The sequence below is a fragment of the Crotalus tigris genome, unplaced genomic scaffold (assembly GCF_016545835.1).
Source record: "Crotalus tigris isolate CLP2741 ecotype Arizona unplaced genomic scaffold, ASM1654583v1 scf7180000018504.2861643, whole genome shotgun sequence".
Taxonomy (NCBI): domain Eukaryota; kingdom Metazoa; phylum Chordata; class Lepidosauria; order Squamata; family Viperidae; genus Crotalus; species Crotalus tigris.
Window position 1 is genome coordinate 2,515,806 of NW_024097043.1, and position 18,859 is coordinate 2,534,664.

Below are 18,859 nucleotides of genomic sequence, written 5' to 3' on the forward strand. Positions count from 1 at the left end.
CATTCCTTCCAAATGAGAATGCTAATTGTTTCTTGTGGGAACACAGACCTCTTAAACAAATTGTGAAAAATAAACATTGACCAAAGGGTATTATTATTATTATTATCATCATCATCACCGTAATCATCATCATTATTGTCATTACCATTATTAACGATTTAATCTTCAATTTGATTCAGTCTGCGACTAGTAAAAACTTAACAGTTCAAGTCCTAACCAAGGACCTAAGAGCTATTAATAAGGTAGCATCTGAGTATATGGGTAATTCCGAGTAGGGTGGTTTTTTGCCAAGTCAGAATATTCAGGTCTAATAAGTTCAAAATTTCCATGTATCTAGGCAGCCCTTTGGGTATTGCTATTGGGTGCAACCATTGATTTCTTCCTCCATAGTCGCTCAAGTTCAATTTGTAAATCATGATATTTTATAGCTATTTCTCTTCAATTCATACATCATATGGTATTGCAATATTAATGAACCAGACTTTTTTCTTTTCTATAATAGTGTTGTTGTTGTTGTTGTTGTTATTGTTGTTACAACTTGACATGCCAGAAGTACCATTAGAGAACAAAGTTACAAATTTTGACCAAGGGGGAATATTTGGATGGCCTTGCTTTGGGGAACAAACTGAATCTATGAGAATCTCCAAAGAAGGAGGTCTTGCTTGGGAGGGAAGGAAAGTTAGAAGTGAGCATGGGATTGGTATCTTTTTTACCTGAATGCCCAGTTTGTTTAAAAATATACTCAGCATCTTACCTATTCTTATTTTCCAATATATTAAAACTGGAAGACTGCCAATAGCAATGGTGAAAATGAACATTTTACCAAAACTACTATTTTTATTTCAAACAATACTGCCGCGGCAGGCAAGGCGACCACTGGCTGGGCCACCAGCTGGCCCAGCCCAATGCAGGTAAGGCACCTGCCAGGCCCCACACACGGCAGCAACCCTCCCTGTGCCCGCCGCTGCCCCGCTAGGCTTACTTTGGCCGCCGCCTGTTCGGGGCGGCGGCAGGCAGGCCCAGGCGCTCCCGGGCATCCGCAGCAGCGGCAGCGCAGGGTGACCACTGGCTGGACCACCAGCTGGCCCAGCCCAAGACAGGTAAGGCACCTGCCAGGCCCCACGCGCACCAGCAACCCTCCCTGTGCCCACCGGCCTCCCACCTCCCACCCCCGGCCCTCTTTTACTTACTTTTTAGTTGCTCAGCAGGGAGGGAAGCCCCTTGCAGCACCGTTTGCAGACTGGGGCTTTTGGCGGGCTCAGCAGGGCAGAGACAGCCCTGGACAATTCCTATTGGCTTTTGAAAGCCAATAGAATTAGACTCTGTTCAAGAGAGTCTATTCTATTGGCTTTCGAAAGCCAATAGAATAAGAGGGAGTAGCAGAGCTAAGGAAAAGGGGGGGAAATGGCGGATCGCATTGTTTGGCGACCCCCGTGAAATGGTCGTTCAACCCCAAATGGGGTCGCGACCCACAGGTTGAGAACCACTGCCCTAAAGCAAAGAACTATTGGTCAAAAATACATAGGTGACTAGAAAAGATGATAGGAGCACATGTAGACTATAAAGCAGAATTATTTCTTTTAGGCATAATTTCAGAAAATTATGATAAGAAATGTGTATACTTAATATTACATATATTGAAATGTATCACCGCCGGTGGGAGGAGCAAGACCCAAGAGTCATGCAACACATGTTGCAATTTCAGATCTCCAAGGTGTCTTCTCCAGGCTGCGGGCCAAGGGAGATGGCAAAGTTTTTGACCTGGAATGTTAATGGATTGAATTCTCCTCAGAAAAGGAAAAAAATCTTTTATTATTTGAAGCAACGTAATAATGATGTTATTTGCTTACAGGAAACTCATATTTTACTTAAGGATCAGAAATATTTAGTTAATGCCCGTCTGGGATCTCACTTCGTATCTTCTGCTCCCGGGAAGAAGGGGGGAGTTGTTATCTATGTTAAGCAAAATCTACCAGTTTGTCTGGTGGAGTCTGACCCCCAAGGGAGATATGTGATGGTTGAATTGGGCTTATATGGTAAGAAAGTACTTATAGTGGGACTATATGCACCAAATCAGCAACAGGAACAATTTTATAGACTCTTACATGAAAAAATAAATCTGCTGGACTACAGATCCGTGGTACTAATGGGGGATTGGAATGGTGTCTTAGATGTACAAAGGGACAAAAAAGGTTCCTCTCCTCTTCTTAAGCAGGCAAAATTACCTAAAGCCTTTTTTGATATGAAAGAGGACTGGGAATTACGGGACTATTGGCGGGAATGTAATCAAGAGGAGAAAGACTTTACCTTCTTTTCAGATAGACACCAATCCTTCTCAAGAATTGACTTCTTCTTGATTACAACAGACTTATATAATAGAGTAAAGAATGTCAAGATTTTCCCTAGGTCTTTGACGGATCATAGTCCAGTTTGGATGGAGTTGACTCAAGAAAAAGAGGAGAGAAGATCCTGGAGGGTAAATGAGAATTTATTTAGACAAGAAAAAAATGTTCAGAAACTAAAGGAATGTTTAAAGGATTATTTTGCTTTGAATATGTATAAGGGGACTTCAATGTCAATGGTATGGGATGCAGGGAAAGCATTTATGCGTGGGATTTTGATAAAAATGAATAATTGTCATAAGCAAAAACAGATTCAGAAACGTAAAGAATTGGAAGATGAAATTAAATTAAAAGAAAAGTCTTTGATTTTAAATCCTTCTGATGAAAGTATTAAAGAATCCTTAAAGTTGTTAAGAACACAATTTAATATGTTGTTAGCAGATCAAGCTGCAACCAATTTATTGTTTATGAAACAAAATACATTCTGTAATGCTAACAAGCCAGGGAGATGGCTGGCTTATCAATTGAGAAAGAAACAGAGACAGAGAACAATAGATAAAATAAATTACAAGGGTAAATTAGTTTCTCAGAAGGAACTGATTAAGAAATCTTTTTTGGATTATTATCAAAAATTATATAAATCTACTAATGTGCAAATTTTAGAGATAAATAAATATCTAAGCGAGGTTAGTTTCCCTAAATTGACAGAGGATCAGAAACATGAAGTTAATGGTTTAATTACTAAGGAGGAAATTTCGCTAGCAATTCAACAATTGAAACCAGGGAAAGCACCGGGTACGGATGGGTTAACAGCTGTTTATTATAAAGCCTTATTGGAGGAGATGATTCAACCATTAGGTGATCTTTTCAATGGCATTTTACAGGGTCAAGAGATTCCTCCCTCATGGCGTACTGCTTTTATATCATTGATTCCAAAGGAAGATCAAGATCTTACTTTACCAAAGAATTATAGGCCTATATCTCTTTTAAATGAGGATTATAAGATATTTGTAAAAATCTTAGTAAATAGGCTTATGAGGGTGGTGCACCACCTTGTGCATAAAGATCAATCTGGGTTCATAACTGGAAGGTACATGAAAAATAATGTCAGACAAATTATTAATTTATTAGAATATTTAGATAAAAATAACCAAGTTCCTGCAGGGCTGATATTTTTAGATGCTGAAAAAGCCTTTGATCAATTGAATTGGCATTTTATGTTAAGAGTAATGGAAGAGATGAATTTTGGTGAAAAGATATTGCAAGCTCTTATGGTAATATATCAAAAACAAACGGCACAACTTATCGTTAATGGAGGCTTGTCAGAGGTTTTTACAATAGAGAAAGGTACTAGACAGGGTTGCCCATTATCACCGTTGCTGTTTGTCTTAACACTGGAAATACTGTTGATCAAAATTCGAGAGTCGCAGGAAATTAAAGGAATAGAAGTTAATAAAAAAGAGTATAAGTTAAGAGCTTTTGCGGATGACTTGGTTATCACTTTGTCGCAACCTACTTATTCTGTAGTAAAATTATTACAGTTGATTCATAATTATGGTTTGGTTTCGGGTTTTAAGATTAATGTTAATAAGACTAAAATTTTACCTAAAAATATGACTAGTCGGGAGAAGCAGACTTTGGTTAATTTGACGGGTTTTGAAATTGTTAATAAGGTAAAATATTTGGGGGTGATGCTATCTGTTTCTAATGCAAAATTATTTAAAAATAATTATGAAAGGTTGTGGGTTAGGGTACAGAGAGACTTGAAGAATTGGGAAAAGTTGCAATTATCCCTCATGGGAAGAATTGCAGTGATAAAAATGAATATTCTACCCAAGTTTCTCTTTTTGTTCCAAATGATACCGATTTTGAAGAATGAGATCAATTTAACTGAGTGGCAGAAAGGCCTTAATAAATTTATTTGGGCAGGGAAAAAGCCAAGGGTTAAGTTTAAAATTATGCAAGATTTCCGTGAGAGGGGAGGACTCAAGGTGCCGAATTTGAAATTATATTATGATGCGGTGGTTTTAACATTAGTTAGTGACTGGGTAAATTTGACAAATTCTGATATACTTCACTTAGAGGGATGGAATTTACTTTTTGGGTGGCATGCCTATTTAATATTTAATAAAAAAATGGATTGGGCTTTTAAATCTCATATCTTAAGAATTTCTTTACTTAGGGTTTGGAGAAAATATTATAAAAGTGATTTCAAAGTACCATTATGGGCTATACCTTGGCATGCAATAGAAGGAATAAAAAGAGGGGTTAAAATGGATATGGTGTCCTATAGACAGTTACTTAAATGGGATGGACAAAACTGGCAGTTAAAATCACGGGAAGAGTTAGCACAAGAAAATATTATTTATTCTTGGTTCCAATATAGGCAATTATTAGACAGATGGAAGATGGACTGTAAGGTGGGTTTTCTCAGAGAAGATGAAAATCTTATTAAGCAAGTGAAGGATCAAAGACAAACCCACATTAAGAGGATTTATGGGGTTTTAGTTGAATTGGATTCAGAAACGGAACTAATTAAAGATTGTATGATTAGATGGGCGCAGAATTTTGGTGAGCCAGTTCCATTGGACACCTGGGAAACTATTTGGGTGAGAAATGTCAAATTTACACAAGCACAGAACTTAAGGGAGAATTTTTATAAAATGTTTTATAGATGGCACCTTGATCCACAAAAAATGTCTTTTATGTACCCTGACTTACAACCTAAATGTTGGAGATGTGGTTGTATGGACGCTACTTATTATCATATTTGGTGGTCGTGCAGAGAGATAAAAGCATTCTGGATTAAGATATGGTGGAATATCCAGAGAATTTTTAAAAGGAGGGTAAAATTTACTCCACAATTATTTTTGTTAGGTATAGTTATTGATTGTGATACAAAGGAGGTTATATTGATGTTAAATTTGATTACAGCTGCGAGGCTGTTAGTAGGACAATATTGGAAGAAGGAATCTTTGCCTACATTGCAGGAATGGTTTCTTAAAGTGTCTCATTTGGCGGAAATGGCAAAGATTTCGGCTTTCTTAAAGGGTCAAACGCAAGAGAAATTTCTTGCTGTTTGGGATAAATGGATAAAATTCATACAATTTAAATTTGATATAAAAAATACTATATAGTTTTTTCATAATTTTTAACTTATATATATATATATATTTTCTATTTTATATTCTTTTTTTTATAAATATAAATTTTTTTAATTTTTTTTAATTAAGCCTATATTCTGCTCTGGGAGGCCCTGGGGGGGGGAAGGGGGGGTTTGGGTAGGGGTGGGGAAAGGGGGGTTTTGTTGGGTAATGTTTGTTTTTATTTGTATATGTTGTTTTTTGTTTTTGTATTGTCTTTTATTTTCTGTAAAATTTATAAAACTTTTTAATAAAAAAAAATATTACATATATTAACAACAGTGAAAATTATATTTGCTCAATACTGGAAAAATGAAGAAATACCATTTGAAGAAGACATAATTAAGAAAATTTTGGACTGCAAAAATAGATAGGCTCACATTGAAAATGAAGGGGAAGTAAGATTCAGAATACTTTCAAACATGGGAAAATTTTTATAAATGGTTAGAAAAAAACAGAATAAAGGGTAGGAATGGAAATTGTATTACTATTAATGTTAAACACATAAATTCAGACAATGTGTTGCTTATTAAATACTAAAGACTGTTACTGTAAAATTAATAAAATATATATAAAAAACCTCATTATGGGCATCTTTGCGGTTTAATTTGTTAAACAATCTAAAATGCTGAAGTGTTACACTATTTGACATTTACAATCAGATACACATTAAATGCACTGGAAACCATACCTGAAATAACTAATGAGACATAAACAAATTGTTACTTCTGAATTTTTTAAAAACATCACAGCAATAGCTACTTTGAGACAGAATTAGAGGCCTCAATGATTACCATTCGATTGCACTGACATCCACCATCATGAAATGCTTTGAGAAGCTGATAAAGGATACTATTGTATCTAGCCTCTCGCCAGCTTTTGACCCGCTTCAGTTTGCCTACCGACCAAATCTCTCTATGGAGGATGCTATTTCTTCCATTCTCCATCTGAGCCTGAAGCACTTAGAGGAAAGAAATACTCATGTACGTTTGCTGTTTGTCGACTTCAGTTTGGCGTTTAACACAATCATTCCCCAGCATCTAGTAGACAAACTGAGCCTTTTAGGCTTAAACACTCCTTTGTGCAACTGGATTCTTGATTTTCTTACCAACAGGCCCCAATATGTGCAAGTTGGAACAAAAATACCTCTAATAACATTTTTTTGAGCACAGGTTCTCCTCAGGGCTGTGTCTTAAGTCCGCTGCTGTTCCCCCTGTTGACCCATGACTGTTTGCTAGGTTTGCCACCAACCATATTGTGAAGTTTGCAGATGATACAATAGTAGTGGGCCTTATTCAGGATGACAAGGTGGAAGCTTACCGCAAGGAGGTTGAAGGGTTGGTGAACTGGTGTAAGGAAAACAGCCTAGTTTTAAATACCGGAAAAACCAAAGAGATCATTGTTGATTTCAGAAAAGGCAGGAACAGCCACACTTCTCTGTGCATAAGTGATTCACCTGTGGAGATGGTTACCAGCATCAAATTCCTGGGTGTGCAGCTAATGACTAGGCTGACTTGGTCGCTCAACAGTGAGAAACTGGTGAAGCGGGCACAGCAACACCTGCATTTTCTGCGCCGCATGAGAAAAGCACATCTTCCTTCCCCTGTCCTGACCACTTTCTACAGGGGGACAATCGAGAGCATCCTGTCATACGGCATCACAGTCTGGTTTGGAGGCATCACTGCTTCAGACAGGAAGGCAGTGCAGAAAGTGGTGAGAATGGCCAAAAAGATCATGGGCAGTTCCCTCCCTCCCATCCAGGACATAGCACAGGGCAGGGTCTGTAAGATTATATGGGACACTACACATCCTCTTCACGACCTGTTTTCCTTGTTACCTTCTGGGAGGAGGCTTTGTGGTATCCGAAGCAGAACATTCAGATTCAGCTAGAGTTTCATTCCATACAGCATTAACCTTGCAAACTCTCAAGCTTCCTCCTTCCGTTATATATTCAAGATGGACAATATTTAATATTTATTTGCTACGTATATGAAGGGATGTGGGTCTATACATATGTTGTTCATAGTATGTTTAGGTTTGTGTCATGTATGTATTTCACTTTGAGAGCGGGTAATTAAATTTCATTTTTGATGTGTGCCATTGTGCCCACAGTATAAAAATGACAATAAAGTTTATCTTATCTTATCTTATCTGAATGTGCTAGAAGTATTAAAATAAGAGGAATCGTACATGTTAGTCAAGCTTCAGAATCAGTATTAGTGATGTCTATAATTTCATTTTTCTGCTTCTGCAGTCCCAAACATAAATTAATGTAATTTACACTAATGACTCATCAAACTAATCCTGCATACAAGAAAGATTTACTGCAATACTAAAAAAAGTTCTTCAAAATAAACCACTTCTTATTGGGTACATTGCCAGCACACGTAAAACATGAGGAACTACAAAGTAGCGACTGTTCTTGCATGGCAATTCAGTTGCAGGTGCCAGGATGTTTCTTCTGCTAAATGTGCTCTGATAAAAATTCTCTCTGTATTAGAGGGACCCTTTAATAGAAGTTGCCATACTAAAGTAGACGTGATTAGAATGAACCTCCGCTCCATTCATTCAATACAGACTGCATTTCAAACTCTGGATATTATGAACCTCCGCTCCATTCATTCAATACAGACTGCATTTCAAACTCTGAATATAATACTACTACTGCCGGCTGTCACCCTCTCAATATAAAAGCTTACATTCAGAAGGAAGGTAAGTGGTCTGAAAGCCAAAACATTGAGGTCTACTAGAGTAGGTTAGAAGAGAACACATTTTGACATATTGTCTTGTAATTATTAACCCATTTTCAAGGTGGAGCCTCTTGCCCTTGGAAGATTTGACTTTTTTATATCCTACATTTCTTTAGTCACAACAGCAGATTGATGAATTACTCTGTTTATAACTTTTTATTTTACAGTTTTAATAGCCTACCTCTTTTACTGCTTGAGGTACTATACAGTTCTAAGCACTCAAAAAACAAACAATATATGTAAAAAAAAAGTGATGAGATCCAGAAGATATTAACCAGTTTAGTTATTACTTAATTTTAAGAATAAATAAGCCTTTTTTCAGAATTTTGGAGAGAAACATTGCTACATTTGATCTCAAAGCAAATTCCACACAGGTAGTTATGGGCCATGGAATTGTGAATGGGATCATTTCAGGGTTACTTGCTAAATCTATCCAACTAAAATAAAGCTTCAAAACTTTCATTTTGATTTCTTAAATTTTTATTATATAAAATATTGTAATCCAAATTATATATACATTTAATAATGTATTCTTTGTAAAAATCTTATTTTAAACAAGTTGCAAAGCACACGATAAAAAAATAGGAATTTTAAACTGCATTAAAAATTCTTGGTCAAATAACTGAGTCAAGTTTTTCATATTATCTTTAAGATACTTAACTTTTCAAAACAAAAAACCATCCTTGAACAAAATGTTTTCAGAATTGAAGCCCAAGTTTAATTTGCCATCAAATTTAGAATTTGTCAAAATATTAAACTTTGGAATAAGATGCTTGGCACCCATTGTAAATTCACACAAATTAAGTATCTAGCTGTTATTTAGTCTTTGTATGCTCTTTTGAATCTAAAGTCCCAATTATAAATGTGACTTCAGGAGCCAGAGAATATAATTGTGATCATTGAAATCAATAGTTAAATTCCTTACAAGAAGTGAGAATTTGGCTCTGAAGAAAAGAAAAAGCTGTACCTAAACAGTTTACAGTCTGTTTGTAATACAAGTATTTTAATGCAAATAAATAAAATTCACAAATAGGGAACCATGAGGGAATCTAAGTTAAAGGCTTATAACAGAGTATTACTAACATATTGATTTCAACGTTGATTTGTTTTATTCATCTGTAAGCTACAAATGGAATGGATACTAAATTCAAATTTAAATCCATAAGATAAATAGCAATGATAAAATTTCAGCTACTCTTTGGTTTTCAGCATTATTAGACACTTGATTGGAAGGAAAACGTAATGGTATAAAAATAAAAATGCAGCAACTTAAGCTCATCTCACACATCACCCAGATTCCAACAAGCTACATTCCAAATAAATCCTTTTTTTATATGTATTAATTGTCCCATAGTTCTCTTTACTGGACCCAGCATTTATGTAAACTTATCTTTCTGGGATAAACAGGATTCTCTAAGATGATTGAATTAATTCATTTTTGTAGCAATATACATGATTTCTGGATTAGGCAAAATGCTCTTATATATTAGGTTCCAGAATCACTTGCATGAAGAATCTCTTAATAATCCAAATTGTAAATGAAAAAGTATAGGTAAATAAAAAAACACACACAAAAGAAATCAAATAAGAGCATATCCAGAACAACTTATTAGAATGTGGGATCAGGAACCATGTAGACTTTACAATATATGCATTAGATCTTAATAAAGCTGCCCATTTTTAGTGACAAATTGGATTACTCTTAAAAACTGACATACAAGAACCCTGTTATATATATCAAAATGACATGCAAAGGTTGGGAAAATAATCTAGAAATGATAAGTACAGTAAAGACAAGAGACATTTTAAAGTGTTTCTCTATTAGCTCTTCCTTAATATAAAGAACAGTTTCAGATTATTTGTAAAGAGGGAATATTGTCTCTGCTACAAATTGGGTATTTGGCTAAGGGCTCTGTTAGGCAGAATATGTTTACCCTAATTAATTATCAATAAATAGTTGGTTCTGATATTCTACAAGAAATGAGACACTGTGCAGGGATTTCCGATAGTACTGGATTATCACTCTGAATTAACAAAGTAAATAACATGTCTGAGTAGATGTTAGCGAGACAAAAAGGTCACAAATGATTTTGTCAACTTTAGAATGAGCATGGCTGCAGCCATTTTTTCCTTCTCATTTCTAGCTGACACATAGCACGGAGGGAGGGGGTTGCCAAGCGTTGTGCTAGACAAAACAGACTTTCTCTCTCAGACTTTCTCTCATGGGAACCAAGGTCATTGGCTGCTCCCGAGACTGCGGGCTAGGCGACTCATGAAAAGCCTGCCAACAAGCTGTATGGGGAACCGTAGTTGCTTGCATAACCTTAGGGATGGGATTTCTTAACTTTGTATTGAAGAACTGTTATGCATCTCTTCAGACTTGGTTTCATTTTTGAAGTGCTGATACTTTGTATCAATAAACATGTTCTTTGAGGAATTGCAAGCTTCGGAGTTCTGCTTTATTTGTCTCTGTCTGTCGGAACCTTGACAGATTTTTTGACTACAACTTCTTACAGAAGAATATGGAACATTTGAAAATGCTTCTGGCCTTCTGCAGTGCTGCATTACATTGACTATGACATGTCATCTGGTAATTGTTTCCTTCACTTGGTCCAATTTTCCCCCAAAACACTGAAATTTCAAAGCAGTTGTACCATACAAAGCTATTTTGGTGACGAAGTATAAAGTCCAAGAACAGTGCAAGTGATAGACCAGGCATGGCTGCAAATTTCTTCTGGCATCTTCAAAGCATATAGCACCATTTCACTCAGCACTTGTTTCTATTCCTGTGATATATCCACCATATTTTACTATATGTCTGTGGAATCATCCATTGCTCTGAAATACAGAGAAATAGTTTTTATAACTTCAGTTGAATTCAGCAGCCTTTGAATTATATATAATTTAATAAAACAATTCAGGCTCTAAAGGGGGACTCATAGGCCCTGGATTTTGGACACATCCTCAAGTTAGCCCATTTGAGGTACTTTATTCAAAAATTGTCACCCTACAATGTACCACTTCAACCTGTTAAAAGTTATACACAAACAGGAGTTTTAGTAGTATGGCTAGTCCTCAACTTATAGCACTTCATTTAGTGACAAAGTTACAATGGCACTGAAAAAAGTGACTTGTGACTGTTTTTCACACTTATGACCATTGCAGAATCCACATGCTCACATGATCAAAATTCAGACCCTTGGCAATTGATCCATATTATGCTGGTTGCTGTGTCCCAGTGTCTTTGGAGATCTTCTGACAAGTAAAGTCAGTGGAGAAGCCGGATTCATTTAATAACTATGTTATTAAATTAACAACTGCAGTGATTCACTTAACAACTGTGGCAAAAAAGGTCATAAAATGGGACAAAACTCACTTAACTGCCTCACTTAGCAACAGAAATTTTGGGCTCAACTGTCATAAATCGAGGACTATAGAGAGAGAGAAAGAGGGGGATGGGGAGGGAGAGAAAGAGAGATCTGTTAAAAGCTGCAGCCCATCCTACCTCCATCCAGGTTATGATATGAACTAAATATAGAACTAGTAATTAAAATTAATTGTAATGTGAAATAATGTATTCCAGTTATATAATTCATTAATTCCCATCTGTATATACCAATCACTTTTTACATAAACAAATTCATGTTTGTACATATACAATCCCCACCCCTAGCACAAACAGCAAAAGAGAAAAAAAACACAAGATGGGAATGAGGGAACAGGGAAGGGGAGGGGGGGAGGTGAACTCTGGATGGAAATGAGATAAGAGGAAATGTTAACAAGGCAGGGAAAGGTTGGCGGCAAACAGACCTCCTGAGCAATTTAGCTAATCATTTAGCTGATCTTCATAGACATCCGGGTTTTGATGCTACCTGTATGTAGTCTACAGCTACTTGTACCTCTAGTAACTATCCCTTATTCATTCTTTTGTATTCAGTTTTTGCTATTCTTTCTAGAGTATTGTGGAGTATACAACATACACGCACAACATCCAATCTCTTCCTCCTCCTCCTGGCTTTCTGCTTTTAAGCAAGCCCTCCCTTTCTGTTTTATTAAAAAAATAAGTGGCAAGGACAAAAAGTAACTACTGTCACTTGGATTCTCCTGCCAGCAATCTGCTGGTCAAATTAATAATTAGCTATGACAAAGAGACAGAGCTGCAGTTATTCATGGCATTTCTGGGATGGGAGGCTTGCTGAGAATGTACTGATGTTATCGAAAATGTTATTGTTGGTTGGTAAGATAAAACACTTTCAGTGTGGCTTTCAGAATAGCAATGAATAGACATGAGCATTTATTTAAAAAACAACAACTGCTTCCTCATCTCTATTATTAAAACTGGTATGTCTTTGGTTCCACTCAACGCTCCGTTCAGTTTTGCAAAACAGAACAGACAATAATCAAAACAGCTCTTCTCTCGGAACCCTTTCAAATCCATCAGAAACATATTTAAAATGTAAGAATAGTGGAATTATTTAATAATAATCGGGATGTAATCATCTTCACTGATTTGCATTCTAATTAAGTCTAAACAAGATCATGATTAATTTTTGCCCTGCCCTGCCCGTTAGTTTTTGGGCTGTAGACTCTATTCAATAGTCATGTAGAGCTCTCAGCTCAGAAAAAAAAAAACTGTTATCTTCTGATCTAAAAAGCAAGTGATTTTAATCCTATAAGTAGCTGGTCATTTTTCACGTTATGTAAGCTCAAAAGTATCCACGAATAGCATGACTTGTTAGTGCCCTAGTCCCAATCAGCCTTTAAAATGAAACAAACACATCCATAAATGTACACGGATGCAACTGACGTGATTCACAGAATAAATAGCAAGGCAGTTATTTAAAGTGAGATTTTCAGGGTTCAAATGATTGAACTTTATATTGCATTTCCAGGATTGCACCCAGGAGGCTTTCAACCATATGAAAAAGAGAAATTGAACAAAGGTAATGATCATAAATTCATCCCAGAGTAAAAATGAAAATAGATTCCAATCTGGGTTTGACTGTATTTGAATATCGAGACAGGACTGGGCCCTCATAGGCTTCTAGGTAATCCTCGACGTAAGAACACAATTGGGACTGCATTTCCAGTTGTAAGTAACTGCAGTTGTAAGGTGAGGCACTCATGTGAGCAGATCTGATCTTACAACATTTTTGCAGCAGTTGTTAAGGGAACCCCCACAGCTATTAAGTGAGTGCCATGATTTTAAGTGCAAACCTATTCTTCCGAATGGGCTTTTTTTTTTCAGTAAAAAATTCTGGAAACCAGCAAAAGAGAGCCACAAAGCACAGTCACGGGACCAAAGGATACTGCAATCAGTTGCAAAGACAAGCCAGTTGCCAAGCACCTGAAATGTCATGTGACCGAGCAGGGGTGGCATGACATTTTACGATGGACAGAAGTGCTTTTACAAACTATAAAGCACCCGTTCCAGGTCTGCTGTAATTCTGAACAATCATTAAGCGAACGGTCGTTAAGTCGAGGACTACCTGTACTTGGAGTAATCAAGGCAATTGCCTGCTTGGTTCTTTTATCTTGCCAATGTACAGGGAGTCAAGCAAGCCACAACTGTAAAGAAGAGGCCTCACATTCCACGGTTCTGTCTATACTGTTCAAAAAGGGCAGAACGCTAAACCAGGGGTATGCAACCTTGGCTCTTTTATGACTCGTGGACTTCAACTCTCAGAATTCCTGAGCCAGCATGGCTCAGCTTGGAAACCTCTCCTTTTCCCCTCAGCATGGCTGGCTCAGGAATTCTGGGAGTTGAAGTCCACAAGTCATAAAAGAGCCAAGGATGCCTACCCCTGCGCTAAAGAGAGTCAACAGTTAATATACTGTACAGCAGGGGTGTCAAACTCGCAACATCACGTGACATGTCGTGATGTATTGTGAGTTTTTTTTGCCATTGCCGGAGCTGGGGTGGTTGTGGTTTCGCTATGATGCATGCGGCCCGTGGGCTGGCAGTTTGACACCCCTGCTGTACAGCATCAACTCAGGGCTCACAAGAACTCCAAGAGCCGAAGCAAACAAGTTTTTTTTTTTTTTTACTGTAGTAATCCTAGTCTTGGCCCTTTTATTTCTGAAAAGGTGCTTGGGGAATAAACTTTTTTACAATCAAATATTTGCTACTGTTACAAATATTTAGCTAATTAATATGTTTCAATAGCAAAGCAAAGAAGACGGATACATTTGGAAAAGGTGAATGTCCCCAATTGTCAACTGGCAATCTTGGTATTCAAGAATGTATCTCTGAGAGTTTTGTAGTTGATAAACCCTTACCTGAGCTTTTGCTTTAGTTTCTTGCGTTTTTCTTTCAGATGGTCATTTTTAACACTTCTGGGATCGTCAGGCACAAACCATGCTGCAATTAGTTTAACGCAAAGAGCCACATGCTGGAAAATAATCTGAGAATTATCATATTATTCCTTCAGGCAGACAGCTGCTTTTATCTTCTAGACAATATTTAATCGTAATCAAGTAAACTGCTCTTCTAAACTACCTGGAACATGGATTAATTGCATTACTACTGTGTATGAGTTCAGAATGATAATAGCATTATAAATCAACCATTGTATGGAAATCATCATAGATCATCCAGATGCAATGGTCAGGAACCCTCTTTGGGCCAAGTCTGATTTAACAGTTAATTTATAGTTTATCAAATAAGTCATAGTGGTTTAATTTGTACATGAAACCTAAACCCAAACTTTAGAAATCATACATCAAGCCAAACTATATCACACATTATGGATTAGCACAAAATATAAATCCAACTAAGATAAGATGGTGCCAGTGGTGGGATTCAAATATATGAACAACCAGTTCTCTGTGTGGATGCCGCTTCCAGAAATCCATTCTGGGCCTGGGCAACAAAAAAATAGCTACTGGCTCTGCCGAACTGGTGCAAACTGGCTGAATCCCACCACTGGCTGGTGCCTTCTGACTCTTGGAAATGTATTCAAGGTATGAGATAAAATATTTTCTATTGATAACTCATTCTAATGATGCTCATATCCTAGAACAAAACATATTTTCATCCCTAATCCTAAATAGATCTGGCCTCTTGAATATCTGGCAGATAACAAGGGATTCCTATCTGCAAACAGATTTGGAGTTTTGGGGGCATTGCAAACATTCAGACATCAGCAGCTTCTTTAAAACAGGGTATTTTCACTGGTCAATTTCTCTGGTCAAGTGGCTAAATTCCATCCTGATTTATCTGCTGCAGCATAAAGTCCTAATTCCTGAGGATAATCTTCTCTTGCTATGGAACTGTTAAAAGGCAGGTGTTTGTAAGTAGATTTCAACTAATAATCAGTTTATGATGGAGCAACTGAATTGATCTGGATTTCAATCACACTTCGCTGAAGGAGACAAATGCTTTCGGAGTGATACGTCCTACTGAAGTAATCAAGTATCCAGTAAAACCATAGACCATTAAGGCAGGCTGTATTGGCTCTGGATGTTCACCCTAGAAGCCATACGTCGACAACCGTTAAGAAGACCACAGTTCAAGTCCACTGCTTGGATGCCGATGTTGATGCCCTTTTCCCACCCTGCTCTTGTTTGCTCTCTGTCATGCTCCATTCTTACTCTTACACATTCTACTTTCCTTTCATACATACAAAGAAAGACAGCACAATACCTGTGAAGGAAGGGACGCTTTTTCAGATAAAGAAATGTGGTGGAGTTTGAGGAGAGGCCGGGGTGAGGGGGGCAGATGGGAAAGCCTTACAGACATAGGTTGCCTTTTGGTAGAAGGTTTTGTACATTAGTCTTCAATAGTGTTCTTCAGTGGTTATGCATGCTCCTAAATAGTTTCCCTGAAACTAACTCTATAGACTTTGTTGTCTGCACATGACTTTGTCCATACTTTTGCAACTCAAACACTTACTTCAAATACAAATAGAAAGGCAACACGTGCAGCAAAAATGTGCCAAAACTCAATAGAATGATTGTAGTCATCACTGTTTCGGTAGTCTGGGTACCTGGATAAAATGAATAGAAACAAATAAACTTCACAATTTATTTATTTTTCCCACTACACATACTTTTTCCTCTGCTTTAAAATTGCTATTTTTGCTTCAATAGGCAAAGGCTCTTAGAATGCCAATGTAAAATTTGTTCTAATATTGTTTATTTTAATGTAATTTATTGTTTTAACTTCTAAAGAGCTCTGAGCATAGTCGGGTAAAACAGAAGTAGCATATAATAAATCCTAGTATGTGTATATATGTAAAATCAGTTTTAGTAAAAATCAGTCCTGTCACTGGAGTGCTGAATATAAATTATAGAAAAGGAGGAGGGCTACACCAAAAACATTGTCTGGCCTGCTGTGTACTTTCTGTTTTGAATATGAGGCACAGAAACATTGATAGGGATTAACCAATACCTGCAGTGGGTTATCTCATTCCCCAATGGATCTGTCAGATTCACAGTATTCTCAAAGTGCTGGATGTTGAAAACTGAAAGGCTGTGGTTGACATAACCTGTCAAACAGCTGTGAAAGTACAACAAAGCAACAATCAGTGTGCAATATGTCAGTTCTGCAGGTTGTAACACACTTAATTTTGGACCATAAGAGATTTTTATTTAATCATTTCTATCCCCTTTTGGTTCATTCTAATATTCAAGGTAACTTAACGACAATCAAAAATTTGGGTACCCACAAAATAAGTTTAATGCAATTAAAATCTAACCCTATCATTTAAATCACAAGTGCTTACATACAGCTATTAGAAGGGAAGGAGCAATAAAGCTTGGTGTTACTGGTGTACTGATAGCATCTCACTTTCAAAGTCTAATGGCCTCCTTCAATTTAATGTTAATATTACATAAAACAGAAGACAACACAGAACTCTGGAGGTGACCATAAGTCAGTGACATAGCTGTTCAACAACTCTTGCGGTACCAGCTTCTGGGCATGTCTTAAGAGGAAGGACTAGATCCATTGCAAAATAGCCCCATGACCCAACTCTGCCAGAAGGCCCAGAAGCATACCATGGTTGACTATCAAAAGTTGCTGAGAGTTCCAGGAGAAGTAGATGATCTATCTAAGTTATACACCAAACTCTCCAAAGCAGCCTCAATACCATATCCCAGATGAAACCCTAACTGAAATTAATCCAGAAAATCAGTCCACTTTCTCAATAATTTTTCAGATTCCAGAATGGAATATTTGATACTGGGCTATAATTAGAAAGGACTTCTGGGTCAAGAAACGACTTTGTCAGTAAAGGTCTTCCTTTAAAAGTGTGCAGGAACTAATCCAGAGTTCAAGGAGATAGATAGATAGATAGATAGATAGATAGATAGATAGATAGATAGATAGATAGATAGATAGATAGAGATAGGCAGGCAGGCAGGCAGGCAGACAGACAGACAGATTCGACAACCAGGAAAGGCAAAGCTTGACCAAATAGGTGGTGGTTCTCATCTCTCCTTATACATATCCTAAAGTCCAATCTGGAAATAATCCATATGAACCTTATAAGTAGCAGCCAAGACAACCTACTATTACCTGCCCTAATACTGGAGTCCAAATTGAGGCAACTCTGAGTGCTAAGAATAATAAAAAGTGCCCCCATTGAACCTATCTTATAGCTCCACCTCACTCTGCATCATTAAAGAGGAGATTCTGCGCATTATCAGCTTTACCACTCTGTTCTGTGCAGAACACAGGCCGAAAAGTAAGTCCTCTTTGCTGGACCCACTGCCATGGAATAAGATTTGAAATGATCTTGAAAGGCAGCTCCATTTCCATGTCCAGTCCTATTCATCACACTATATATTTATTCATTATCTTAATTCTTTTGAAGTTCCTATTAGCAACATTGATAAATATGCCATGTTTCAAATTTCCAATTGCAAATTAAAGTTACTTGCCTAATACAATAATCTGCCCTATTATTGTAATTTCATTATTACATGAAACATGGAAGAAAATATTTCATCTGTACGCATCTGGATTAAATTAGAAAGCACTTAAAAGTCACAGGGTTCTTTGGTGGTGAAATGTGGAAGATATTTTTCCTCTGTGCCATGCTTTTGAGGACATGCATGTAATATGATTAAATGAAGGCCATCAATAATGGGACAATATTGGATTTATTTTTTGTGAGGAAGAGTCAAAGATATTCTGTCATACATATTTCACAAAATGTGGCCAGTTTAGAAAAATTTAATTTCCTTTTCTGTGATTTTCAAGCATTGCTCTATTTGGCTAATTCTAATTGTTTTCTTCATTTTAATCTATCTACCGTTTTACTCCTCTCCATAATCAGACCTGATGATACACTTGATAGAAGTCTAACACCAAGAAGCCACATGCACATGACACCCTCAGCTATTCAACTACATTTTAGATTGCTTAGTAGTGAGAATCCAGTCTATGTGGTTCAACATATCATGTGAATCAAGCCATTGAACTGAGTTATTTACAATTATTTACCCTAGATAAACATGTCATGTAAACAGGGAAGAGAAGTAACAGGATCCGCTACAAATACTAGGTCACTAATCCTTACAAACATAACAATGTTTATGAAACTCAGTTATATTCATATGATAACAATAAAGATTATCCATATCTTTTATCCTACTAGCCTTAGGCTTAGAGGAAAAC

The 18,859-nt window shown here is 36.9% G+C and overlaps 1 protein-coding gene across 3 annotated transcripts in view; it reads right to left on the reverse strand.

Moving 5' to 3' along the window:
* Nucleotides 1-9,210: 9,210 nt before the first annotated feature.
* ANO9 (anoctamin 9) overlaps nucleotides 9,211-18,859 on the reverse strand; it is a 50,989-nt gene continuing 41,340 nt past the window's right edge. For 2 of the 3 annotated variants that reach the window (XM_039353249.1, XM_039353251.1), the window contains exons 21-24: nucleotides 16,628-16,735; nucleotides 16,130-16,223; nucleotides 14,515-14,639; nucleotides 9,211-11,073 (exon numbers count right to left, since the gene is read on the reverse strand). In XM_039353249.1, the coding sequence (XP_039209183.1) occupies nucleotides 11,046-11,073; nucleotides 14,515-14,639; nucleotides 16,130-16,223; nucleotides 16,628-16,735 (355 nt within the window). In that variant the 3' untranslated portion in view covers nucleotides 9,211-11,045. The remainder of the gene's footprint in view (nucleotides 11,074-14,514; nucleotides 14,640-16,129; nucleotides 16,224-16,627; nucleotides 16,736-18,859) is intronic. The other variant, XM_039353250.1, reaches the window with a different exon arrangement.